This window comes from Biomphalaria glabrata, chromosome 9 (assembly GCF_947242115.1).
Source record: "Biomphalaria glabrata chromosome 9, xgBioGlab47.1, whole genome shotgun sequence".
Taxonomy (NCBI): domain Eukaryota; kingdom Metazoa; phylum Mollusca; class Gastropoda; family Planorbidae; genus Biomphalaria; species Biomphalaria glabrata.
This window is the reverse complement of record NC_074719.1, coordinates 10,954,142-10,980,374: the sequence shown is the minus strand read 5'-3', so window position 1 is coordinate 10,980,374 and position 26,233 is coordinate 10,954,142. Positions and strand designations below refer to the sequence as shown.

The following is a 26,233-nucleotide window of genomic DNA, read 5'->3' as shown; positions in this document are numbered from 1 at the left end:
GTACACCGCGTAAGACTTTAAAAAACTATGGTCTACATTACGTACAAGTATATATAGTGCGTAGAGATACTAGACATTGGAAGAACTAAGGTTTGTATAATGAACTCTTTTAATTTTTTTAAATATTTTTTTTTATTATTATTTTTTTTATTTTTGCTAAAATATATTGTTAATCTTAAAAGACATTGAATGATGACATTTTTAACAGAACTTACTGAATTAAAAAATTACATTTTTAAAGTATTAGATGTTGGAAAATGATTTATTGATGTTTTGTTTTTTTCGTCTACAGATCTCATTAAGACAGAGAAAATGATTGTCTATTGGTAAGTTGATATTAACACATAAAAAGAGACTACAAATATTTAAAATGTAAAAAAATAAAATAGACACTGGAAAAGTGAAATCTTCGTTCGTTATAAGCCAGGAATCTATAGAAAAGATAAAACTCAATGAATGAAGTTCCTAAATAGGCGATATTTACACTACTGGTAAAATAATAATGATTGGCGTTACACATATTTTCAGAATCGTTAATGTTTTTTTAAACTTCCAGCCTGTTCCTGTTACTTCCTGTATGCCTGGCGTATCCCAGCTTCCAAGAGCAAATTCCAAATGGTAAAAACGTCAAGCATCCCTGTATAGCTAACTCAACATGGCCAGGTGTCGGACATCAGAACAAAAATGGAGGCGGTGCAAGAAATCCATTTGGCCTTGCTTTTGCTGATGCTGGATTTAAGGTATTTTCCATATAACCAATGAACTGATTCAGCTCTGACATAAATAATCCAATTCTTAGTTTAAACTAGACACGTTTTCCCTCCATTACTCTAGTGGACAAAAGCTTTGTGTGCAGCGGACACTGACGGGGACGGCAGGACTAATGGAGCAGAGCTTGGTGACCCTTCATGTGTTTGGACTCCAGGTCAAGTACCAGCACGCACGACTAATATCACACACCCAGGTAAGAAATAGCACATCCATTTGATGTAGCTATATAATAATAATAGATAGAATGAATTAATAGCATACGCCTTGTTTTTTTTGTTAAACACGCCAAGTATAAGAGAAGGAATTAATGGACATAATAATCTTCTCTTCTAGTTACCTCATCTATACACAAATATTCTATTATTCCATCCTCTCTCCCTCTCTGTTTCTCTTTATCTAATCGTCTTGCTACAATCTCTCTCTCCGTCTCTTTTACCTTTGGAAGTTTATTATATCTCACTTCTTTTTTGTTCTCTCTTTCCTCTAATCTTTCTTCTTCTTCTCTGTGTCTCTGTCTCTGTCTCTCTCCCTCTGTCTCTTTCTGTCCCCCCCTCTCTCTCTCTCTGTCTCTTTCTGTCTCTCTCTCTCTCTCTGTCTCTCTCTCACTGTCCCTCTCTCTCTGTCTCTCTCTCTCTCTGCCTCTCTCTCTGTCTCTGTCTCACTCTCTGTGTCTCTCTCTGTGTGTCTCTCTCTTAGTCTCTCACTCTCACTGTCTCGCTTTCACTTTCAAACTCTCCTGCAACTTTTCCCCACTTTCTCTCCGTTCTCTTATTCTTCTTTTCCATCCCTATCTCTCTGTCTTTATATCTTTCTGTCTCTCTCTCCCTGTCTCTCTCTGTCTCTCTCTGTCTCTGTCTCTGTCTCTGTCTCTCTGTCTCTCACTCTCTCTCTGTCTCTCTCTGTCTCTCTCTGTCTGTCTCTCTGTCTGTCTCTCTCTGTCTCTCTCTGTCTCTCTCTGTCTCTCTCTGTCTCTCTCTCTCTGTGTCTCTCTGTCTCTCTCTCTCTCTCTGTCTCTCTCTCTCTGTCTCTCTCTCTGTCTCTCTCTGTCTCTCTCTGTCTCTCTCTCCCTGTCTCTGTCTCTCTCTGTCTCTCTGTCTCTTTCTGTCTCTCTCTCTGTCTCTCTCTGTATCTTTCTGTCTCTCTGTCTCTCTCTCTGTCTCTGTCTCTCTCTGTCTCTGTCTCTTTCTCTCTCTCTCTGTCTGTCTGTCTCTCTCTCTCTGTCTCTCTCTGTCTCTCTCTCTCTCTCTCTCTCTGTCTCTCTCTCTCTCACTTTCTCTCTTCAATAGTCCTATATCTCTTTCCGCCTACTTCACAAATTGAAAAGTTTATTAAGACAACTAAAACACTGTCTGTCCATCCCCCAGGTGTCTGTGAGCCCATGAGTTCTACTCAATGTCAAGGCAAAAACAGTTTTGTCTCGTGTGTAGACGACAGCTTCGCGGCGAACTGTGAAATCGTTCAAAACACAGGTAGGAATCCATCTTATAAGTAAGACAATAGACAAGTAAGACAATACGCTCCAGTTCTTGTGTATTTCATCTGACTATGGTAACGGCAACCTAACGTCATCTACACCAAAGAATGAACTTAGGCAGTGTTTCTCAAACTGTGGCCCGCGGACCCCTGCCAGGGATCCGCGAGACGATCATTAGAGGGTCCGGATAAAGATGAAAGCTGTATGCAATTAAAATAATGTCTTCGCTCAATGCTAGTTAATCTTATCTGATAATTTGAATAATAATCAACTTTTCCTTCACTACTGTTTAATAGGCTATGTCTATTACAAACTGTTCTATGACGACCTAAACTAAAGATTTGAAAACATTCTTCATCTGGATATTCCCGACTACGTACTGAACACTTAAGCGCGTGAACAAACTCGGAACCCAATAAGAGACGATTCAGGAGCAGCTTATTGAAATACCTACCAAAGGGAACATTATTTGTATGTAAATAAGGAGACCACAAATTCTGGTGACAAAAACCAACTTGAACTTTATATATTGTACTGGTTATTGTTGGCTGCTTTCCCATCTTTCTAATTTGGTAGAACGTGAATTCCATGCTGTAATGAACCGACTAGAGCTTTGGGTTCAATGAGATTTGCGGTTGCTAGTTACAAGCATAGAGCTGGATATAATTGAAATACACTCATCCAATCTCATCACATTTATCCAAGTCATTATTTGTTTTTACATTCTGTTGCTTTCAGTTATCCACACAATGTTGTTGTTGTTGTTGTTCTTTTTTGCATTTGTAAGTTATATAATATGCAGTTTTGTTGCTTTCTCACTTAAGGGTCCGTGGCAAGATTTTGATTACATAAAGGAGTCCCCGGGTTAAAAAAGTTTGAGAACGCCTAATTCTCTAGCTTCGTTAGTATTGACCTCTGTTAGTTAGCTAGTTCCTCTTTCAGACCTTGTGGTCTATGGGGCATTGTAAGCGCCTACGCCCTGTGTCTTGTGCAGATATGTCTAAACCAATTAAGCTAAAAATTAACTCAGGCGAAAGGCCAGCACTATAAAGGTACTGGACGCTGATGAACGATGTCGAACAACAAGATAAATACTTTATGAAGGGAACCGTCGAATGTCATCTTATCTAATATCTATTCACAAACTAAAGCCGAACTACCTCTTCTGTGTTTTCTTTCGACACATTTCCAAAATCTTAGTCTTGTTTTTAATAATTATGTCACTGTGTCTAAAGTCTAAGCAAAACTTTTTCGTTCTATGGTTGTGGTTCTCTTTGCCGGTATTTCTTTTCAAGTCACATTGAACCCACTCAGTGATATATCTAACTTAAAATAGGTGTGAGTTCTCTTGCATAAAATGACGTTTATATTCTTATTACACTTCTGTTTTAAATGTATAAGGTAAAATTTTAAATGCTTAATTCTCAATATCTGTATTGTTTGTTTTAAGCCAATTGTTTTGTCTACAGATGTGAAATATGTCGATCTCAGGATGCCAACCATCTCAATCCCAGCAGTCGATACAACCTACATGTGTCTGTCCTTCAATCTGCCTAAAGACCAGGACTACCACATCGTAGCAGACAAACCAATCATCGACAATCTTAATGTAGTGCATCACATGATGCTGTACGGCTGTGACGAAAGTAAGTGTAGTTTTTAGGTAACAACAGTATAGTTAAATAAACGTATTGATATCTCTTATGCTCTACGATTATCAACTAGATATGTAATACACATATAACACAAATACACACACACACACACTCCCTAACACTGGTTATTTACATTATGACGTTATGAAGGCCGATCCACCGAAAATAGCGAATTGTTGATTGCTCTACGTTGCTTTTGGTAAAATATGTAGGTCGCTGCTAGGTCTGCGTATCCACGTGAAAAAAAGCACTCTTCAACCTTCGGACTAGCACATAAACTTTATATTATGCTGTATTTAAACAGACATTTGACTGGAGTTGTAAATGAACAATTATTAATTTTTGCAAAGACCCTCTGACTAAAAGGAAAGCTTTAGGTTCGAATTTTGAAATCTAAGAAATTCTTATGCCTACAATATTACATCGTTGTAATGACAAAGAGAGTACACAGGTCTTGGTCTTAGGGAAGATATGTCATTGTACTTGGTACGGGTCATCATCATCAAACTCCATTTGAGTGAGGACTTGAGAGACTTAAATTCTCTCTTGCAAAGGCCCTGGACAGAAACCCTGCTGTATTGCGTAGTGCATACGCGTCACCATACAGGTCGTGAATTTTTGGTTTTCCAGACCTGTCGAGACGGAGATCAGCAACTCTGGGGCAGTCAAACAGAATATGAGGCACGGTTTCCTCTTCTTCCCCGCAGCGGGGTCAATAACTGATGCAGGTCCATTTATTGGATTGTTTACTGACTTATTTAGCATCGTACTCTCTTGGGATACCCTCATATGCCTCTCTCTCTCTCTCTCTCTCTCTCTCACCCCCCCCCCCCCCCCATGGGCCTTTCCTAATATCTCACAAAGAGACTTACTGACGGCTTAAGACTGAACTTCCATTTATTTTCTGTACGTGTGTCTTCTGCCATAGCCGAATTCATTTTACATCTCTTAGCCTGAGTCATGTTACCTGACACCTGAAGCTGTGTTCTGTAATTGCTTGTACTACGTTTAAACGAGTATTTTTTCTTCTTTCTCTTCCTAATTCATAAGCCTAATGCTAATAAAAAATGTTGACATTCTGTTCGATCATGAGATGATTAAAAAACGAACGGTTACAGGAGACACGTTTTCATCACTTATCTCCAGGTGTCAGTGAGTTCATCTCCACACCAACAGAGTGTGAAATGAGCAAATGTACATCGATCCTTTGCGGATGGTCGGTGGGTGAAACTGGAGAGTGCTATGATGCAGGTGTTGGCTTTAGGATTGGTGTGACTGGATTCAAGAAAGTAGTACTGGAGGTTAGACGCACGTTTCTCTTACCAGATATCTAGTAAATGTTAATATTTTAAAGTCATTCTTTTAGATTCCAAAGACATTTAGGACTTTCTGTTATTAGCATGAAATATCTATGTCATTGTGACCTTCGTCTGCTTTTAGATACACTACAACAATCCTAAACTGGTGTCCACCTACAAAGACTCTAGTGGTCTGCGTGTCTACTACCGTCCAGCCAGACCTGAGGTCCTTGACATGTTTATGATGATGGTTGGACAGACTATGTTACCTCTACCACCAGGTGTGTAGAACATTTTTAATATTTATATATTTCTATATTTGTCTTAACATTATTTTAGTGCATTTTAAAGAACCCATAGACATAAACAATGGCTAACGATAAAAGATAAACGGAACAATCACGCTGTATATAATAGTGTCATGCCGAAATGTTATACAGTCTGCATATATATATATAAATTAGCTTTTTGGAGTTAGACGATTTCTCTTGATTGTTCCATCAAGATTAGCTTCTGAATAGATTCTTGAAGACTATCGCTTTTCATTTCTACATCAAGATTGGATTCTGAATAGACTCTTGAAGACTATCGCTTTTCATTTCTACATCAAGATTAGCTTCTGAATAGACTCTTGAAGACTATCGCTTTTCATTTCTACATCAAGATTGGATTCTGAATAGACTCTTGAAGACTATCGCTTTTCATTGCTACATCAAGATTGGATTCTGAATAGACTCTTGAAGACTATCGCTTTTCATTTCTACATCAAGATTGGATTCTGAATAGACTCTTGAAGACTATCGCTTTTCATTTCTACATCAAGATTAGCTTCTGAATAGACTCTTGAAGACTATCGCTTTTCATTTCTACATCAAGATTGGATTCTGAATAGACTCTTGAAGACTATCGCTTTTCATTTCTACATCAAGATTGGATTCTGAATAGACTCTTGAAGACTATCGCTTTTCATTTCTACATCAAGATTAGCTTCTGAATGGACTCTTGAAGACAATCGCTTTTCATTTCTACATCAAGATTGGCTTCATCTGCTACTTCTCTCTGTTGAGTAGAAGAAGAGTTAGAAGAGACGCAAGTTATACTTCAGCCTGTCACCAAACCTAATTACACAATAACTCATAATCATTAAATTGAAAAATGAATTGGTTCCTTGAAAATAAAGCCTCTGTATAATAGTGTCTGATGCGCTAAAACTTTAACCATTGCACTTTAATGTATAGCTGGGAAATGTCAATGTAGATGATTTTTTGTTTCCTCCTAATCAATCTGTATGAAAATATTCGCAGGTCAGGCAAGAATCGAGAAAGTTGGCACCTGTAAAAGTTCGTGTACATCTATGATCTTAAAAGACAAAGTTTACATTAATAGTGGATCTAATCACATGCACTATTTAGGTGAGTTGTACTGCATAGTAATATCACAGGAACTATTTAGGTGAGTTGTACTGCATAGTAATATCACAGGAACTATTTAGGTGAGTTGTACTGCGTAGTAATGGAATCAAAGTTCCGTTTTAATTTCAAATCATGGAACTTCTTGCTAGCATTTTAGTGGCATGGAAAATCTCCATATAATTATTGATGTTGTATCTCTCACAATTCTCCCAAATACTGCCTGTCCCAGTGATATAGTGATATGCTAATCCGAGAGTTCCGAGTTTGAAGCCTGATTGGTGTTATCCCCTGCCGGCATACAAGAGGTTTGGATCAGGATGTAATAAGTAATCTTTATTTCTGAAAGATGGTCTGAAATGTAACAGAACATAAACAAGTGAAGTGTACATGTATTTAGTTTCAATCTTGTCATAATGGTTATATGCATAGAGTAGGCAGTTGATGTTCTCATAATCTTTGATTTTAAAGAGGAAGCAACTTTTGTTTAAAAAGTTCCTCTTTCAGACCTGCGATCTATAGGGCAGATGATATTAAGATCACCTGTTTCTTTGGCCAATGGTTAACGAGCAGGGTGTCATGTGGCCAGCACATTGACCAACCAAATGTATGCAAGTTTTTTTTTTAAACTTTGAGACTTAACAATACATGATTTCTATGACATTGTGTCATTTCATTGGAACCGCAACTCTCGTTCCTGCGCCAATTGCTGCCTGGTCGTGTGGTATGCGCTCTGGACTATCATCGGTAGTCTCGATGGTCCCAGGTTCCAGGGCCGGCCTTTAGCCAATTTTACCTTATTGCCCCAAATAGGACCCTGCACCTGGCAGGAGCCCCGCAATTTATATTTAGCAAATTAGTATCAGTTATGGCCCTTATCACAGGCTTTTATAAATGTAGAACTTAACGTACGATTGACTCAACTTTCATTAAGCCCCCTGGCCCAAATTTCGTTTGAGCTGCTTCTTAAGCGTGTTGCATCACAAATGTTGATATCATGTTCTAATAAATAGTAACAGTTGTTATTGTAAATCACAAATATGAAGGGAGGCCTCTCAAGCATCCATAAAATTTTGCCCCACAATTTCAAAGGCCGGCCCAGCGCAGGTTCTAACCCTACCTGCTACTCTGCCCGGTCGTCCTGCTGGAGGTCTGGGCTTGGACTCATCTTTAAATCTGAAAGAACACATTAATATAGTGTGGGCAAACATGAGTTAAAATAAATGTAATTGAGGCTAACTCGTTTTGAACTGAGGTATCAGCTAAGCTAAGGCCTAGAATACGGTGGATATTCTGGAAGTCTTTACGTGAGATAAATAGTCTAGTAATTATTGAATTGGTTAACTTTGAAACGAATCGTTTGTATTTTGTATTTTCTTTTTAAATTCAACATTCTTATCTCAATCTTAGGAAGTTCCATGAAGGTTCAACTTTTTAGGAATGGTTCTTTAATTGCGGACTTGACCAACGAGGAGTCATACGACCTCGAGACACCTGTATCTTTTGAGTAGGTGCCAAATAAACACCTTAAGTAACATGTAAACATTATGTACTAGACTAGTTTATTGCTGTTGTAAAAAGCGCCCCCTAGGCCTAGGTGACCTTGGTATAACATTTCATATTTTAAAAAAAAGCTTTCAAAAGCCTAAGTCGTTCTGAGGAGAAAGCTAATTTCGAAAACAGTAGGCTATCAAAAATATTAAAAACAAGAACAGCATAGATACGGAAGAAAATCTCTTTTTACAAAATCAATCATATTTCATAATAACACTAAAGAATAATGTATAAAGGTGTACCGTATCTTGTATAGCACACAAACAGAGTATTTCTATGTGTTGCAGTTACGATCAGCCGATTCTGATGTTGCCTGGAGACGAGATTGTCACCAGATGTGTTTTTAACAGTGAGTCCAGCGACGACTGGGTTTACTATGGTGATGGTACATCTGACGAAATGTGTTATGGCTACCTGACTATGTACCCCAGGAGCTCACTAAGATCAACTCGTAAGTAGATGGCATAAGTACATTGAGATGACATAAGTACATTGAGATGACATAAGTACATTTAGATGATATAAGTTCATAGAGATGGCAAAAGTACACTGAGATGACATAAGTACATTTAGATGACATAAATTACATTGAGATGGCATAAGTACATTGAGATGATAAAAGTACCTTGAGATGACATAAGTACATAGAGATGGCAAAAGTACATTGAGATGACAAAAGTAAATTGAGATGACATAAGTACATTGAGATGATATAAGTGCATAGAGATGGCAAAAGTACATTGAGATGGCAAAAGTACATTGAGATGACTTAAGTACCTTGAGATGACATAAGTACATTGAGATGACATAAGTATATTGAGATGGCATAAGTACATTTAGATGACATAAGTTCATAGAGATGGCAAAAGTACATTGAGATGACATAAGTACATTTAGATGACATAAATTACATTGAGATGGCATAAGTACATTGAGATGATAAAAGTACCTTGAGATGACATAAGTACATAGAGATGGCAAAAGTACATTGAGATGACAAAAGTAAATTGAGATGACATAAGTACATTGAGATGATAAAAGTGCATAGAGATGGCAAAAGTACATTGAGATGGCAAAAGTTCATTGAGATGACTTAAGTACCTTGAGATGACATAAGTGCATAGAGATGGCAAAAGTACATTGAGATGACATAAGCACATATAGATGACATAAGCACATTGAGATGATAAAAGTGCCTTGAGATGACATAAGTACATAGAGATGGCAAAAGTACATTGAGATGACAAAAGTAAATTGAGATGACATAAGTACATTGAAAAGAAAAGAAAAATGTAAATGGCATAAGTAAAAGCAGATGTAAAAGTGACTGTACTTTTAGTTGGCATAGAACTTTATACTTATATCGACAGCACTTCTGCTCTTGTTACAAACTATTAAACATGAAAGTTTAAAAGACACCTAAAGCTTTTATTGAGCGTAGTTGTATTAATTGTTTTCGATCAGTCGTGTAATTAAATTTGTAATAGATTTAGACTATAACAATAATAAATCTGTTCATTAGAAATATTTTACCAATTGTTTTTGTTTAGTACAAAATCATGACTTTTGCTTTCTCAAAGCGCTATGAGATTATCACTTGTCTGGAACAGAAGGGAACTGGGCTGGGGAGAAGGAAGGAGGTATCAGTGACTATTACCGAGATCGCTTTTCAAATGTCTTTATAAAAATATAAAACAAAATGAACCTGGATTCGAACACGAGTACTAAGGTTTCCCCCAAGCTAAAACATCAACCACTGTAACAGAGGAAGCCTTATAGAAATATCTCTTGTATAAAGGGGACTAATTCAACTTATTCGTCGACACCTGTCAAGTACAATTTCTTTCACGTGTTTAAGACATCAAAGAAAATAATTAATTAGCAATAGTTGATAAAATAATTGGTTAATTTTTTAATTGTTTCCTGTTTTGTCAGGTAAACGAGATAATTTTGCAAAGTGAGCTTGATTCAAGTTTGGGAGTCGTAACAATAATATGTACAAACGTTTTACCAGACCGACAGAGTGAGTTGATATAAGCTTTGTAAAACGAAGCCAACTTAAAATAATTATTCTTTCATTTTCTCTAGAACAAAATTGTGTAGCCACCTCGACTCTATCAGCCTGTGAACTGGCACAGGGAGTAGCCTATAACGGCTGTGACTGGAAGACTCTGATCAAACCTGGCAACCCATCCGTGACCCAGATGATAAATGAACTCTACGATAACTGTGACTACGGCGAAACGTGCATGTGAGTTCCCCCCCCCCCCTTTAATATGTTGACAATTTACACTTGATTTAAATCCCTTGAAACACTAGGTTTTAAGCATTATTAGCGGCCAACGAAAGGGTAATAGCTGCCATTAGTTTTATGTGGTCTGTCTGTCCGATCGTCTTTGGAAAAGATATTAAAATACAATGTCATGATTTCTTAAAGTTCTGATGCAACTGATACTTTCTTTTATTACGCTTGAAAGCGAACTGTTAATGTTATAAAAGTAACTATCCATAAAAGTATATTTTAAAACTATTTAATAATAGAAAACAAGGGAGACTATTAATTAGGGAGTTAAACTTTTACTGTATAGTTTTAACATGTTTATGCAAATTGTTTTGTTTGTTTGTTGTTTGTTTGTTTGTTGTTTGTTTGTTTGTTGTTTGTTTCAAAATAACGATCTTGAAAATGTTGTATTACTAAATGAAGTATTTTCTGTCATAAAAGCTTTGAAAACTTTTGACCAAAATGTTTAATTGCTTCTGATACTCCTGCTGAAAATATTGAAACCAGCCTTTTTACCTGTCTGACAGGACTACATCGGGAACGAATTCTATTTCTGTATTGCTGTATAGATTACTTCTGTAGCCTTGTTTGATGTAATTACATACCGTATCCTAAATTTCGTATATGGTTCTTTATGGCCAGAGATGCAGGTGATTTGAACAGAGAAAAATCATTCAATTATCGAGAATGTTGTCGTGTGATTAAATAATACTTTAGACAATTTTTTGTGTGTTAAACTTTAACGTAGCGTGTTTTTACGCTCAGGAACTGTAAAGGGAGGAAATTCAGTACAAAAAAATCACAACTTTGTAATTGTAAACTACCGGCTATTCTCCCTTTGCTGTTCTTATTGCTATCGCAATACCTTTGGTAGCTGTTCATTAGAATATGTTCAGATCTATGATATCAATGAAACATATTGTATTTTAAATAGTATTACTATAATTAGATATAAAGGTACTGGACTCATATTGAAATATCCAACTATTTTTATTACGTCGTATTATAGTTATACACAAATTTACTAAAGTCATTTGTTACACATGTTCCTTCATTATAGAATATTACACCAAAGCCCAAAAACTTCCATAGTACGGAAGAGGAAGGCGGCGGACAGGGTTCCAACCCGCAGCCAGGGTCGAGTTTTGTTATAGGGAACAAAATTCATCGTAGTCTTTTTATCAGTTTCTGGTGATGTGGCAGGTCCGAAGCAGTACCGCCCTCTGACAGGCAACGAGAATGTTCCTAGGAATGCCAAGGGCCTTGAAGGTATCTGTGAGGTCAGTTGTTATTATCCCCTCGGTTGATATAACAATGGCGTATATTGTTGTTTTAGATAACTTCCATAAACGCTTAATCTCCAAGCCTAGGTTCCCATATTTTTGTTGTTTTTCCAGCTTATTTTTTCTTAAATTATGACACAGTGGTACGGCGATGTCAATAATGGTAGCGGCTTTTTTTCTTTTTTATCGGTGAGCATCAGATCAGGGCGATTAAAATCTACCTTTATATCAGCCAAAATAGGCCTATCCCAGTACAGCAGATGATCCGTAGACTCGAGAACCTCTATTGTTAAGTTTTTGTAATAAGGAGGAGTTTCCTTACCGATCAAATTGTGTGTCAAAGCCAAGTGCTGGTGTATTAGCTTTGCAACTTGGTTATGGCGACCTAGGTAGACAGATTCCGATAGGGCTGAACATCCTGCCATTATGTGTTCAATTGACTCACCTACATTACCATAGTATCGGCATTTGTCAACAATATTGAGTTTTAGGATATGTTTCTCGTAATTTTTTGTCTTAATTACTCTGTCTTGTATTGCTGTAAAAAAGATTTCAGTTTCAGGGTAGAGATGACCTGCTTTGAGCCATGCTAAGGATGCAGCCTTGTCAATGTTGTCCCCATCTAATAGAGTTTTTGGGCTTTGGTGTAATATTCTTTAATGAAGGATCATTCGAAACATGTGTAACAAATGACTTTAGTAAATATGTGTATAACTATAATACGACCTAATAAAAATAGTTGGATATTTCAATATGAATCCAGTACCTTTATAATTAATTATAGTATTATTATTATGATTATTATTATAATTACACCTTTTGATTGGATGCCATTTAAATAAAAGATTCAAATTATTGTCAACTTTCTTCACTTGCCTGTTTAATAAGGGGTACTATAATCTTAACGTTTTATTAAAATCTTTAAACTATTTCACAAGAAATCGAAACAAACATTGCATTGAAACTGAGGCAAATCAAATGATGTCTTTTATTTGTCATAAAGTTAATGAAAATTATTATTGTATAGCGATGTTTGTAAAATCTTTGTTTTTAAAATGTTTTGCATATTTCGAATGTTGAAGATAATTTACATCCTTGTCCAAACCTCCCGCAGGACGACGGGGGATGGCAGCGGGCAGGGTATGAACCCCGGACCATTGACAAGCCTGAAAGACAGTCCAGTGCGCATACGGCACGACCAGGCAGCCACCCACGTACAGGCAGCCACTAAATGATAGTTGAATGCACTGTATCTGCACTAAGATAGGTTTTAAACTTATGCTGACAATCATTTCTTGTTTCTTCCAGACCAGAATGTAAAGCAGTCATCTCGAAAATTGCGTCCTCCAATGTTTGCTTCCAGGGTAACAACTTGCAGTTCTTGAGGAGCCTCGCGGATGTGACTGAGCAGGTCTTTGAAATAGTTGAGCATCTGCAGTGGTGTCCAGTGACAGTTGGATAGCCAAATCGTCAGGACTATCAAGTCTTCAGGACTACCTAGTCTTCAGGACTACCAAGTCTCGTTAAAACGTCAACCAGCATTACAGTTCTATTAGATCTATGTAAATACTTCAATTGTTGTATTCTACTCGACTATGTTAATTTTACAATGAGATTTCTATGGCGAGAGCATTAAATTAAAAGCCCACATTGATTTCCTGCTGTCATTATTTCACTTGTCATATATGCCCCCCCCCCCCCACTTTCGATTGTGTGTTTCTAAGTGAAGTTGGTAAAGAATGAGCTATCTGAAATGTTCGCTTAGAAACTACTGTCTACTTTTAAAGACGTCACTTTATGCTGTACCAAAACAAAAATACTAAAAAAACAAAGAAGGCCTTTAGTAAGTGTAATTGTATCAATTAGTTTAAATCTGTCATGCAATTATATAAATGATATCTTACAACAGAATAAATATGTTCCCAATTTACCAATTGTTTTTGTTTAGCTTTTAGTTTCTCAATGCGCTATGATCCTTTCACTTGTCTGGACCAGTTGTGAAAAAGGGGGGGGGGGAAGGTGGTATCTTGGTGAATGTCTTTGCTACCAAAATCTTTTTCTTCCTTTCTTTAGTTGAACAAAAAGAATGTGACGTCATTTCTTTTAATAGACCACCACCATTCAACACAACACTAGCTCATCAGGTCCACACATATTTTACGCCCTCTTTTGAACAGTGGCGCTGTGAGGGAGAAGCTTTTTTTTTTGATGAGCACACATTTGTAAGCCTCCATGCACTAAGGCTCCGTGCCTTATAGCACGGTCCAGGTATCTGGCCGTGTTTAGTAGGGTTGGCCTGTCTCCGTACTGGGCAAGACCCTCGCATGCACCAGTTCTATCTGTGCCAAGACTAGTCCTATCTTCGAATGTGTTTCTGAGCACCCTGACAAGAGGTCAGTGTAGCACAAGTGCGAATCGGAAACATTTCAGAGACGATCCCAGATGTCTGCTTGCATGACATGTTATTTGAAAATGAAATTATTACATTGAACGTAGATCATTCTCTCAGCTGTGTGGAGGACATTTTCTTGAACAATGTTAACAAGAGTGTCATGTGGCCTGCCCAGCGACCTTGTTTCCGTAATAAATGTCAACTAGCCACCACAGTTGAGTTGATTTACAAGTGCCTAAATTTAATGCCTAAAATAATCAAAGCCGTTACCTGCTACCCAAAACTCTGTCAGATCTAGTAATCAAACATTTAAAATACTTCAAATACATTCATTTTGACGACAGGAAATTTTTTTTTTTTTTTTTTTCATTAAAGAAAAATGGTATGAAAAAAAGTTTACAAGCCTCTCTACTACTATATATCACTACATTTGTCATGGTTTTGAAAGCAAAGTGACCTCAATATAAGACGAAAGCTATGGGCCATACACATTTATGACACATCATCCACTGGGAGTATCCCTGAAAAATAAACGAGTTTGATTGAAATGATCCGCAACAGTTACATTAGGCAAGCAGCTATATTAGGCAAGCAGCTCTATTAGGCAAGCAGCTATATTTGGCAAGCAGCTATATTAGGAACTGATGACAGAAATTTCGAGAATCTAGATGGCACCACTTCGTTGATGTAGCCAAAATATAAAAAAAAGGATGCTTTTTGATATTCTTCTCTTTGTATAAATTTGGAGGTAAGCAGAAAAACTTAATCATCTTTTCAACTGTGGAATTATTGAGTTGTATGTTTTTCGAAATCTTGAGCTTTGATTCACATAGAAGAAGAAATTGATTGAGGCGCTGAGAGTGTCTAAAATAAATTTAAAAGTATAGAACACCTGAAAAATGTCTTTGTTATATCCGGCTAGCGAGAACTCTGGGATCGCGTACATCGCTAGGCCTGGGATCTGAAAGCAGGCCAGACATACCAATAGACAACACGTCACCGACGCTACCATCTTGACAGTCTCTTTGTCTTTTGTGGTAATCTTGTCCGGTCCTACAATCTCAGATTTGATCTCAGCAGTAGATTGTAGTGACTGCGCCTTTGAGAGTTTAACATTGCTTCTCATGGTATTCCGCCAAGCGCTGGATGTTCGTATGCGTTCTAGTGTCGCTAAGGTTGAACCGGTGATAATAAGCATAGCAACAGTAATCAAAATATTAGATTCGATGAGATTGCTGTACGCGTACAAGGAAACGCCTAACGGAGTTTGGTAGTTTATCGCCATCAGTGTGTCGTTCTTAGAGGCATCACGAATCCAAAGGATGGGGCTGTTCACCAGATAGGGGACGTGGCCCACAATTTCTGCGCCGTAGATGAACATCAGAACGGCAGCGGTGTTTTTGTATTTGATGAGGAGTTTGACTTGAAGAGGGAAGAGAACGCTTACAGCTCTCTCCACGGAGATGTAGACCGTGATCCAACACGCGATCTGCGTGCACAAGATGTGCGGGTAGGTGGCGGACATTGTGCTAAGCACCAAGCAGTTACGTATCAAAAGCTCCCTGGATACCACGAACCTCTGTAGGACGAAGCACAGGGGGTGCGGCAGCATGAAGACACATGCCAATAGGTCTGACAGCGTCAGTGCAAATAGTGACAGCGTGGTGCTGTCAGATGTCACTCCCTGTTTGGTAAACACTAGAATGTTAATTACATTAGTGACCACGCCCAACAGGCTAATTAAAAACAGAGGAACTAATTGAACCAACATGAGAATCTCATACGTGTCTGAGGTCAAGATCGGACCTGGCACACTGTCCGTTATATTTATCACGTACATGATATTCCTACTATGTCACTATAAATGTCTTGCTATATAAACGTACTAAGTGTAGGCTGCACCGTTAACAAACTTCTAAAGGTAAAGACGAAATAGGTTACTCTAGTAAACTCTACTCTCGAATTCACTGGTAGAGATAGATATGTACTCCCGAAGGGATTAGTGAAGTGCGATACTTAAGACATCTATTAAAAAAGTTATATGCTGTATATTGTACTTCTTTTGTTAGATGGCTATTATATAGCGCAACTTTCATGCTTATAATAACATAGGTACATACGTTGTCAGCAAGATACATAGTTAAAGAGCTAACTTAAGATTACAGTTATGTTAGACTTTGAAAGTAAAATATTTTTCTATTTCTAATGTACAATTTGCATTCTCGGATTACAAAATCATTTCATTTCAATATCATTTCATTTGAGACACTGAAAGTTTGTATTTAATAACCGAGACATTGAAAGTTTGTATTTAATAACCGAGGCACTGTAGTTAGATCGATCGAGAAACCATTATGCACGATGATGGTAAATAAAAGTACTGTTATTAATATTTCAGCATAATTACAGACTATAACATAAATATCAAGGTTAATTACCATCCTCTTCCCAGGTTAGTTTTAATAATTGTTTCCTCAATAACCTCATTTAAATCATTCTGACAGAGCGGCTTTTTGCATTAATAACACGCTGCCCTGAAGACTCCAAGACATCATTAGAGTCCTTGTAATTTTCATTTTCTTCACTCTAGCATTAATTTTGCCTAATTTAAATGTTCCAATTTATTTAAATATTTAAAATATAGTCTTTTGGTTGTCTCCATCGGACATGGTTCATTGTTCATGTACTAAGGCTTAGTATAAGTTTAAAGTTTAACAACTTTTAACTCAATAGAACTTTGTATGTCCTGCTGGAGGATATAGATCTCCTTTATTTGTACTCAGCTTATCAACAAGTCAGAGTTATTCAAGATCTAAACGTATGTCTTCACTTCTATGGGCATAATCTGCTAGACCAGTGGTTCCCAAACTGTGTTCCGCCGAACCCTAGTGTTTCCCGAGGCCTGATTAGGTGTTTCAAGAAGTACTAGTAGGCCGACAGGTGAATTAATCTCTCTAAATAGAATAAAGCAAATATTCAGAAGTGTTACATTAGAGAAAGGGTTTGGGAAACATTGGACTAGACATTAACCTAATTGTCATTACAGACGTTTTGGCGTAATTATAAGCCAGTTAACATTTGCTGAAAGTAAGGGCGAATGTTGAAAGGTCAATAACATTTGGTCACAAGGATAAAGAAGCTTTCAAGTCTCTTTCCCACATCAACTTTACTATATTCTTTCATTGGAAACAACACAGATTGATCATTTTAATTAAAGCGATATAAAATCGAATTTTATAGAGTACGCCCACACACACACACAAAACACACACACTTTTTAATAGAAATTTTAAGCAAGGAATATTAAAGTGAGAAAGTACGCAATCCATGAACACAGATAAATAAATAATGCTTTGTTTTCTATTTAAAAATAAAAATAGGCGACAACTAGCATAATGTTTTTAATCACCAAGGTTTTACAAGAACATTAGAAAAAGCAGTAAAATAGGCCAACTTATTGACGACATACTTGTCTCTGTCTCAAACGATCACTGGATAAATGTAGAATGTCTGCTTTATCAAGTTATCTTCTGAATTCACTTTCAAAGCAATACGAAAAAAAAAAGTCGCCCAGGTAAAAAGGGTAGGTTTCAATATTTTCAGAAAGAACATCAGAAAGAAATTCTGTTAAAGACAAATGACTGAGAAGAATGGAGAAAGAAGGCTGACAGATCTTGTGTTGTGCCCCAGCGGTCCAGCAGACCAAAGGATAGGTGAAAGTGAATGTGAAGCTATGTCTAAACCTGGCCTAACTGATGTCTTATAGTTAATATCTAATTGATCTCATAGTTTTGTAACGGGTCAATCTCTTATTCCTCAAAAAAAAATTCCGTTAAAAAAAATTACATTTTTCCTTTAGTTAAGTGTTTTGTAGTTATAATGCAGCACTGCAGATCACGCGATAATATAAAAGACTTTAATTGTTTTTTTTAAATTATGTCCTACTTATATGCATACTAAATAGATTTTTTCTCTCTTTTTCCACACAAACTGTCTTTGTAACCTTGTTATATTCAACTTTTTACTGAATACAAAGAAAGAGTTGAGTCATGTACTGGAATCGCTGCCGTAAGCCAAATTTAATATTAAGATCATTATATGTTGGAAAACTATCATGATCAAATCAAGAGTTTTTACTGGGTGGCCAATCAATTAGTATTTTCTTTTCTAAAGATATACATAAACTGTCAAATTTTAAAAGAAAAAATGGTTATAGCGGTTTCTAAAATACCCGTCCAGTGTCCAGGTTCCACCCCTGTTATTGTGTTTTCAAGCCAATGGGAGGAGTTTAATAAATAAAGGCGCTATTGACCAATGTAGTCTTTTGTATTCACCGTTCGAGTCCTTATGACTGGTTGTCATTATGGTTTACATTATAGCGCTATTGACTCTCATTAGCGAGCATTAGTTAATAACACATAGGATGTTTAGTTAAGATCTGATTGTTTCACATTTGCATATCATTGTATTGACTTGTCGTTACTTTTAGTGTCCTCAAACTAAGACATACTTTTTGTTATGTTTGTTATGTTCTTATAACAAGCTTATCTCAACTATTCGGGGCAAGATAAGTTATCTAGCTTTGTGTCCCCTGAGATCATTAGTGCTGATAATTATTATAGCTTTTATGTAGCGCTACTTTCATGCTTATAGCATGCTCAGAGCGCTAAGGTCTAATCTCAATTGTGGACCAGAGGGGGAAAGGGGTATCTGGGAGATGGTTTTCCGTGCTGCCTTTAGGCGCTCAGTAAACACAACTCTACTGATACAACTAGTTTATGGCCAGATTAACGTGGGAGCTCGTTATCAATACATACACACCATCTTAATTCGATCTGATTTAAAAAAAAAATATAATGAATAGTAACTATTTAAAATGCAAATTTTTGTCCTTATGAAATTTTACAATTTCGAACGTTTTGTCAATTTCACTGAAGTATAATAGTATGTTGTTTTTTTAATAGTTTTTTTTTCTTTTTTTTTTTGTTGTAAACTGAGCCAAGGTTTGATTTAAATTTATCGACTGATCGATAAATGAAACCTGAAGACCAAAGTTGGCTATAAACAGTAGTTCTAAGAAAACGGTTTGCATTATGGGCCTCAATAGAAGCTGAGAGATGAACTTAACGACGCCTCTGGTTAATAAATCTGCGTCGCCTTCTCACGGTGCACAAGTCAATAAAAAGGTACACTCTTGTATCTCCAACTAACTACGTACTATCAGTGTCTGGCACACAGTATCAGTGTCTGACACACAGTATCAGTGTCATTTCCTACATCTCGTTTTGTTTATCAGCATTTCTGCAAGTGTATGTGTCTGCATAGGTGTGTGCGTGTATGTGGGCGTGGTTGTGTGTGTGTGTGTGCTGTAGATGTTGTTTTAATCTTTTACCTAATTACTGACGTTATTACAATGTCTCGCAATGTCTCGCAAATCAAAAGTTCTCTAGACCTCAAGTGTTCTCAAGTTTTATTGCGAGCAGTGCCTTTACTTCAAAGTGGAGTCATCAAGAATGTAGCATGGTGTTTATGTTGGATTATCTAAAAGTAGAAGAGGCAGATTGTTGACGCTAGTTGACTTGTAGCACCAAACTGCTGGTAGACAACTAAACGGCTGTTGGCATATTATATCTTATCTTATAAAACTGGAAATAACTTGAAAAACATCTTTGTTAACAATGTTATATAGAACTTTTATGAGAATATAGATAAACTTAACTTGAGATGAAATTAAATAAATTTATAAACAAATCTAAGTGACTATTAGAACATGCTTGTACACTCTGGCAATCTGGGGTCGTCTAGTGTACCCAAGATAACTTACGACAGTGCCGCCTATCTTGTCTTATTCACACTGTGTAGCCACCAACCAATCGCTAGCTTCTTCTCACTGTAACCATGGAAACACACACACATATACTCACACACACACATACTCACACACATACACACACACACACACACTCCACAACAGAGAGGCAGAGAAAGCGATGGGAAGGCAGCACAAAAGAATGGACGGGCCTGTCATTGAAAGAGGTTCTATTCAAGGCAAAAGACAGGGAGAAACGGAGAAAGATGGTCGACAGATCATGTGCAGTGCCCCGATGGTTCAACCGACTAAGAAATAGGTGATTCTTCCTCTTCTAGCCAGCTTTTTGCTGCTGAGCTGTGAGCGCTTTTGCAGACTGTGCCAAGGAGAAATAGTGTGCTGTTCTCTTCAGTTGTTCAGCACTGCTGTACAGAGTGTTGGTTATGTTGGGCTGGAGTGGAAGTAGGGTCTGCCTAAGGTGGATTAGGAAGGGGCATTCAAAGAGGATATGGTTTACGTTTTCGTAAGAGTTATTGTAGTGTCAACACAAGGGTAGGGTTAGGGGTAGGTATGTGGGATTTACTTTGTTAAAATAGTAGTAATAGTAAGTTCCTAGTTGAAATATAAATAGATTGCTCTTTGCGGGGAAGGAAATTAATACCTTCCAGTTTGTTTAGATTTAAAAAATAAATTTAAAAGCCAATAGTCTGAAATAGTGTGAGTTCTTGGCATGTACTGATATTTAATTTTATAAGATTCACTGGTCAATATGGTAGAGACAACAATCAGACTAAACGGCATAAGAAAGACAAAAGTCAAATACTTCTAGATACAGTAACACACGCTATCTGCTTGGAATGTGCTCTTGACTGACGTTCGGTAGTCACGGATGTCCTGGGTTCAAACCCTGCCCCCCTGCCTTCCTCCATAGTACAGCGTGAGGTTACGGCTAGGATGTAATTATCTTCAGAATCTGAAGGAACAACCGAAAAATGTAAAACATTTAACAAATAATTAATTACTAAAATAGTGTCTGGAGGAATGCAGATCAGACATCGCCAGGCAAAGGTTGAAATGATGATGATTGATATTTCTTTTGTGCTATTAAAATTGTTTCCTTTTTTTGTAAAATGATTTCTATAAGCGCTTGTTTCTTCATTTGAGAACTATGTATCACACATAAACAATATCGCACACACAATCAATCACACACACACATAAGTAGACATTCTTCGAACTAATGAAATGACTACCGGCCTCACTCATGACAATGGAGTCAATGACATTTCACCTCATACGACGACAAAGTTTAGCTGACATTCTGTGACGGCATGACCTATTAACGACCAGGTAAGTACAGTCTCATGTCGTTCATTCAAACTAATTTAAAGATTTTACCATCGATATCATTTCGTGTAGATGTTGAAGTCAGTATGACTATTAGTGATGTAGATAGATTGCGTCGGTTGATCTTCGCGTGTCTTTGCAACGTGGTGATAATCAGATTTATAGGTTTCGCATCTACAGTTAAACCTTACATAGGGGAGAGAAAGAAAGAGAAAAAGAAAGAGAAAAAGATAAACTAGAGTATGACAAGGTACAAACACATGTTATACAACTTCAATTGATGCGGGGGGGGGGGGGGGGTGACAAGATCCATGCCATATTTCATGACGTCAATATTTTGCAAATATAATGTACATTCAGTTGTAAGATATCAGTGTTAAAGCATGTGTCTGTTTTATTCTGAGGTTAATACAATCTTAGTCATCTTGTAACTTTAAAAAAATTGGATTTATTAGGAATTAAGTTTCAATTAATAAGAAACAAACTTTGTTGTTGTATTCACTCTTCTGTTGACTGCAGTCATTATGAAGTACGACGAAGTCATACAGTTGACTGGAGAGTTCGGACCTTACCAGAAGAAAATCTTTCTTTTAACATGTCTGCCAGCGCTGTCCACTGCCATACAAACTATGATCACTATATTTATTTTAGCGGTTCCAGATTACAGGTAAGAACAAATGTGTCCCACCATTAAACTTTCTTGAATATATTTTTACTACATTGTTTTAGCATCAAAATTGATACTTTTAATGCTCTTGAATTGATTTTATTTTTGTGTATTTACCTGAGGAGAGATTACAACTTTAATGTACTAGTTATATTATTTATAAGAAGAATTAAATCGATTCTCTCACTATCTGACAGTGGATGCCCAACTCTCACCTATATAAACACAGTTATTTGCATCCTTATTGGGATCGTTGGGTGACTATTTGACCTAGACTACTCTGTGGATTCGTATGTCACCTTATAAAATTGTTTCATATATATATATCTATAGTTCCTCTTTCGTGATCGAAGATGAGCACATTTCTCTTTTTTTTATGGACTCGAAGACGGCTGTAAAGTCTAATCCTCGTTTTAAAGGACCGGTCGCATACGTGGCATGGTTAGGTTTGGATAGTTGCAGATAGGCCTGCTGCTTCTCTCAGCTCTTTGTTGGACCGGAGCTCTTTCACGCTGGCCACTCTCCTTGCTTCATATCTCGTGGCTAGAGAGCTAGTGCTTCCCAGCCGTGAAAAGTCAATATCACACTCCTTGAAGGAGCTCTTAAGGGTGTTTTTATAGCCCTTGCCGGGGAAGGGGCGCTTCACGGCACACGACTCCCGGTACAGTTATGCCTGTTATGGAGTGTGTAACTCTGTGTGCTTCCTCTGTGTAAGTCTTGTAGAGTGATGCACGATAAGCAGCAGTGTCGTAAGCTGTGTTGAGCACTTTGCTATATGGAAGTGAAACATGGTCAACCTACTCATGGCAGGAAAAAAAAAGCTGAATGTCTTCCACTTCCGATACCTAAGGCGGATTTTTAAAATAAGGTAGCAAGATAAAATAACCAATGAGGAAGTGCTACGAAGAGTAGGGTGCCAGGACATCTGCTCTGTTATCAACAGCAGACGCCTTGGCTGGCTTGGCCACGTTTGTAGAATGCCAGTAGGTTGACTTTCTTAAGACATTCTGTATGGCGATCTAATAGAAGGCAGGAGAGCCGCTGGTCGCCCACTTTTACGTTATACGGATGTATGCAAACGCGACATGAAGCTCTTCAAAATCAACACTAGCAGCTGGGAAAAAGTGGCACTGGATAGATCCACATGGAGAGAGAGCATAAAGGAAGGGTCACAGATTGCACAACAGAAGCAGAAAGAAGTGTGAAAATGCAACGGCGCCTGATGATTACATATGCCCAACCTGCGACCGCAGCTGTGTATCAAGGATTGGCCTCTTTAGTTACACAAGAAGTTGCAAAGGAAAAAGATTATCTCTCGAGACGTGAAATGCCACAGAGTGAAAAAAACTACCGCGGAACACCAGCGTTAGTAGCGAAAAGAATATTTGTAGCTAGCTTTCGCAGAATTATCATTGGACTCTGTTAATGTCTGGTTATTCAGTGCTTGTATTTACATTACTCTTTGAAATGTTAACAGGCACGCATTGTCTGTGTTAAACATCTAATATCTACATCTCGAGGTCACGGCCGAATGGCCTTAGCCAATTGACATACTGCACACAGTTATAAAAGAAATAGTGCGACTTACAAAAGTCTATACAGTAAAGCGTACATAAGGATTACAATCAAATGTACATAAGATATTTTTATTGATTTAAAACCAAGAATTGAACTAAACACTTTCCCCTAAGGCCTAAGACACCTTATAGTATCAATTATTGTTGGCTATATTTAGCCTAACTGAAACAAACACATCTAATCTAAATCTGCGTCGACGGTTTTGGTTTACTTTGTTTCGTAGCATACTAAACCTACGTCTATTAGGGGCCTCTGAAATCATTATTTTGGGTTATGTAGATCTCTCTAGTTACAGTTAGATGTAGGTCAAATAAACTTCAAAGTGTTAGGTATGAAAGACTATGGTGTGAAAATCCCTTACATGGTAGATCTACATAAAGTAAACCTAAACATTTATTTTTTTAAATAAAATTTTACACTCACGCTTTCCCTTCACTTATAACATAATTGTTTTGTTTTATTTTTTTAAATGTACAACGTCAGTGATACACAAAATAAGACCCCCCCCCCTTCCAGGCCACAGGTAATATCCGTATATTGATCAATTTTAAACGGCATTTTGTTCAAACGTGCGAGAATTAAATTGTAGCATGAAATAAAATGTCTATGTTTCGTGTATTTGAACAAATGTGAACTAACTGTTGGACTTGAAAAGTTATGTATCACTGCTCCAATATTTCCTGGCATTTGTAAGTTTCTGTATTAAAGATAAGAAAAGACTTGTCAAATTATTTTAGAGAATAAAATTTTTACTTTTTAAACAAAATATATTTTGTTTAGGCTTACGCCTCTTTTGGGGGTCTCATGTCATTTTGTACTGTTGGACACCTACCGCCTATATTAATATCAAGGAGATTGATTTTTTTTTTCATTACTGAAGAGATTACATTGCCAACAACACATAAGACACTAACATAAGTTTACGGTTTACACAACAGTTCACGTTAAAATTGTTCATAAACTGTCCAAACTTGACGATCACTGGGTTGTCCATTGCCCTCTGTTGTAGACAAACGAAGTTTTTGGGATTCTTTCGGATGGATCTGTCATTATTTCCTATGGAAGCCCAAAGATTCCAAGAAATATAAATGGTTATTCAGTACTGAGGAGATTACCTACCGCCTATATTAATAGCAAGGAGATTGAACATCTATTAATATTGGTGTAGCAAAACAAAAAAATGACAATTAAAAGACAGTGAAACAAATATTTTTTTTTTATGTTTTCATTTAGTTTTGTTGTTGTTGTTTTTTTCGCTTTATAATATATTTTGTTAATATTACCATTTCTTGTACATTTATTTAAAAACACAACTCTGTTGATTCAGGTGTGCTATTCCAGGTTTGGACAATGACACCTACAAGATAGATAGCGATGACCACTGGGCATTATTGAACTACACAATAATTTGGTCAGATGCTGACCCTGACAACGCCAATAATAAATGGGGCTCAGGTCAATGTCACGTTATAGCTAACAGGTAAACAAACTTTTAACACCCAAAATATAAAAATACGTTAAAAACAAAACAAAAACAATCTTTATATAAGGGGAAAAAAACGCTCATTAGCGGCCATTTCTCTCAACACTGCAATATTTATTTTCCTTTTATATAAAAACATAAAATAATTAATAAACATGAATTAATTATCTATTTTAGTTGGTCATTTTTTGAATGATTCATGTGTTGTCATTGAAAATGATTAAATGATTAATGATGCGAAGTTTCAACTTGATCCGAGAATGGGTAGTGGGAGAGAAACAATGTAAATAGTAGGTAGAGAACCTGAGCGTAGTTTTTTGATGACATGTAGCACTCTGCTCACAGAACAGCTAAAGACTTGGAGACTGCACACAGGGATGTCACTTATTCAAACACCACAGAGACATGCCATAGCTGGACATACGATAAATCTTTTTTTTCGGGGACATACATCTCAGAGGTACGTTTTTTTTTTTAAAAGCTTATATCAATGCACTACGTCTGTATGTTTGTCTGACTGCCTAGAAAAACGTTTGTAAATTGCAATTCTCCGACACCCATTCTCAGATCAAGTTGAAACTTTGCACGATGACTCATTGGAGTAGACTAGTAGACAATACTGGAATCAATAAATTATTAACCAATTAGTGAATTAATTGCTGGTTAATAATTATTTTGTTTCCTACCAATAAGGGAAATTACTTCTTCGGTGTTCACATATATCGTTAAATATGTCAAGTATTTCCCCTTCAATAGTTGTTCAAGCTATTTCTCCCAAAACCATTCTTGAATCAAGTTGAAACTTTAAACAATTATCTATTGTACTCTACAAAATATGAATCAAGTAAAAAAAAAATATCAATTAGTCAATTAATTATTGGTAACTAATTATTTTGTTTGGTTTTGTATATGTATATACGTCTTGTCTATGCCAATTAATAATCGTGCTAAGTTTCAACTTGATCCGTACACACTTTTTACCAGACAGACAGTCAAGGTGAGTTAATATGAGCATTGTAAAAAGACTTGATTACAATTTCAAATTTGAAACTTACTATTATTTTTAAAGCAATCGTTTTGTTTTTAAAAGTAACAATGACATAATGCATACTTTTTGCTTGTGTGTGTGTGTGTAAACGTGTTCTTGTTTAATTGTGTGTAGGTGTGTCTGTGTGTATGTGATACTCACACGTATTGTGTATTATTGGACTGTCTGTGATACTCACACGTAT

The 26,233-nt window shown here is 36.8% G+C and overlaps 3 protein-coding genes across 4 annotated transcripts in view; 2 read left to right on the top strand and 1 right to left on the bottom strand.

Moving 5' to 3' along the window:
* Nucleotides 1–245: 245 nt before the first annotated feature.
* On the top strand, nucleotides 246–13,655 carry LOC106054205 (tyramine beta-hydroxylase-like). Its single transcript, XM_056040938.1, has 12 exons — nucleotides 246–326; nucleotides 557–740; nucleotides 835–964; nucleotides 2,136–2,240; nucleotides 3,715–3,891; nucleotides 5,047–5,201; nucleotides 5,341–5,479; nucleotides 6,503–6,610; nucleotides 8,018–8,114; nucleotides 8,449–8,612; nucleotides 10,250–10,412; nucleotides 13,034–13,655. The coding sequence occupies exons 1-12, from the start codon at nucleotides 313–315 to the stop codon at nucleotides 13,185–13,187; spliced, it is 1,590 nt and encodes a 529-aa protein (XP_055896913.1). The 5' UTR covers nucleotides 246–312; the 3' UTR covers nucleotides 13,188–13,655.
* Nucleotides 13,656–14,883: 1,228 nt separating this feature from the next.
* On the bottom strand, nucleotides 14,884–15,957 carry LOC106067852 (uncharacterized). Its single transcript, XM_013227125.2, has one exon. It carries the CDS (start codon nucleotides 15,955–15,957, stop codon nucleotides 14,884–14,886), a length of 1,074 nt encoding a protein of 357 aa, XP_013082579.2.
* A 5,190-nt stretch (nucleotides 15,958–21,147) lies between these two features.
* Nucleotides 21,148–26,233, top strand: part of LOC106067851 (organic cation transporter protein-like) — an 18,672-nt gene continuing 13,586 nt past the window's right edge. Inside the window, exons 1-4 of one of the 2 annotated variants that reach the window (XM_056042816.1) lie at nucleotides 21,148–21,276; nucleotides 21,793–21,940; nucleotides 24,846–24,998; nucleotides 25,347–25,461. In XM_056042816.1, the coding sequence (XP_055898791.1) occupies nucleotides 21,798–21,940; nucleotides 24,846–24,998; nucleotides 25,347–25,461 (411 nt within the window). In that variant the 5' untranslated portion in view covers nucleotides 21,148–21,276; nucleotides 21,793–21,797. Of the gene's footprint in view, nucleotides 21,277–21,585; nucleotides 21,941–24,845; nucleotides 24,999–25,346; nucleotides 25,462–26,233 lie in introns of those variants that run through there. The other variant, XM_056042817.1, reaches the window with a different exon arrangement.

Coding starts and splice junctions, on each gene's coding strand:
- LOC106054205 (XM_056040938.1), top strand. Junction 3,892..5,046: donor GCTGTACGGCTGTGACGAAA/GTAAGTGTAGTT, acceptor ACTTATCTCCAG/GTGTCAGTGAGTTCATCTCC. Junction 8,613..10,249: donor GAGCTCACTAAGATCAACTC/GTAAGTAGATGG, acceptor CATTTTCTCTAG/AACAAAATTGTGTAGCCACC.
- LOC106067852 (XM_013227125.2), bottom strand. CDS start 15,957: ATGTACGTGATAAATATAACGGACAGTGTGCCAGGTCCGATCTTGACC.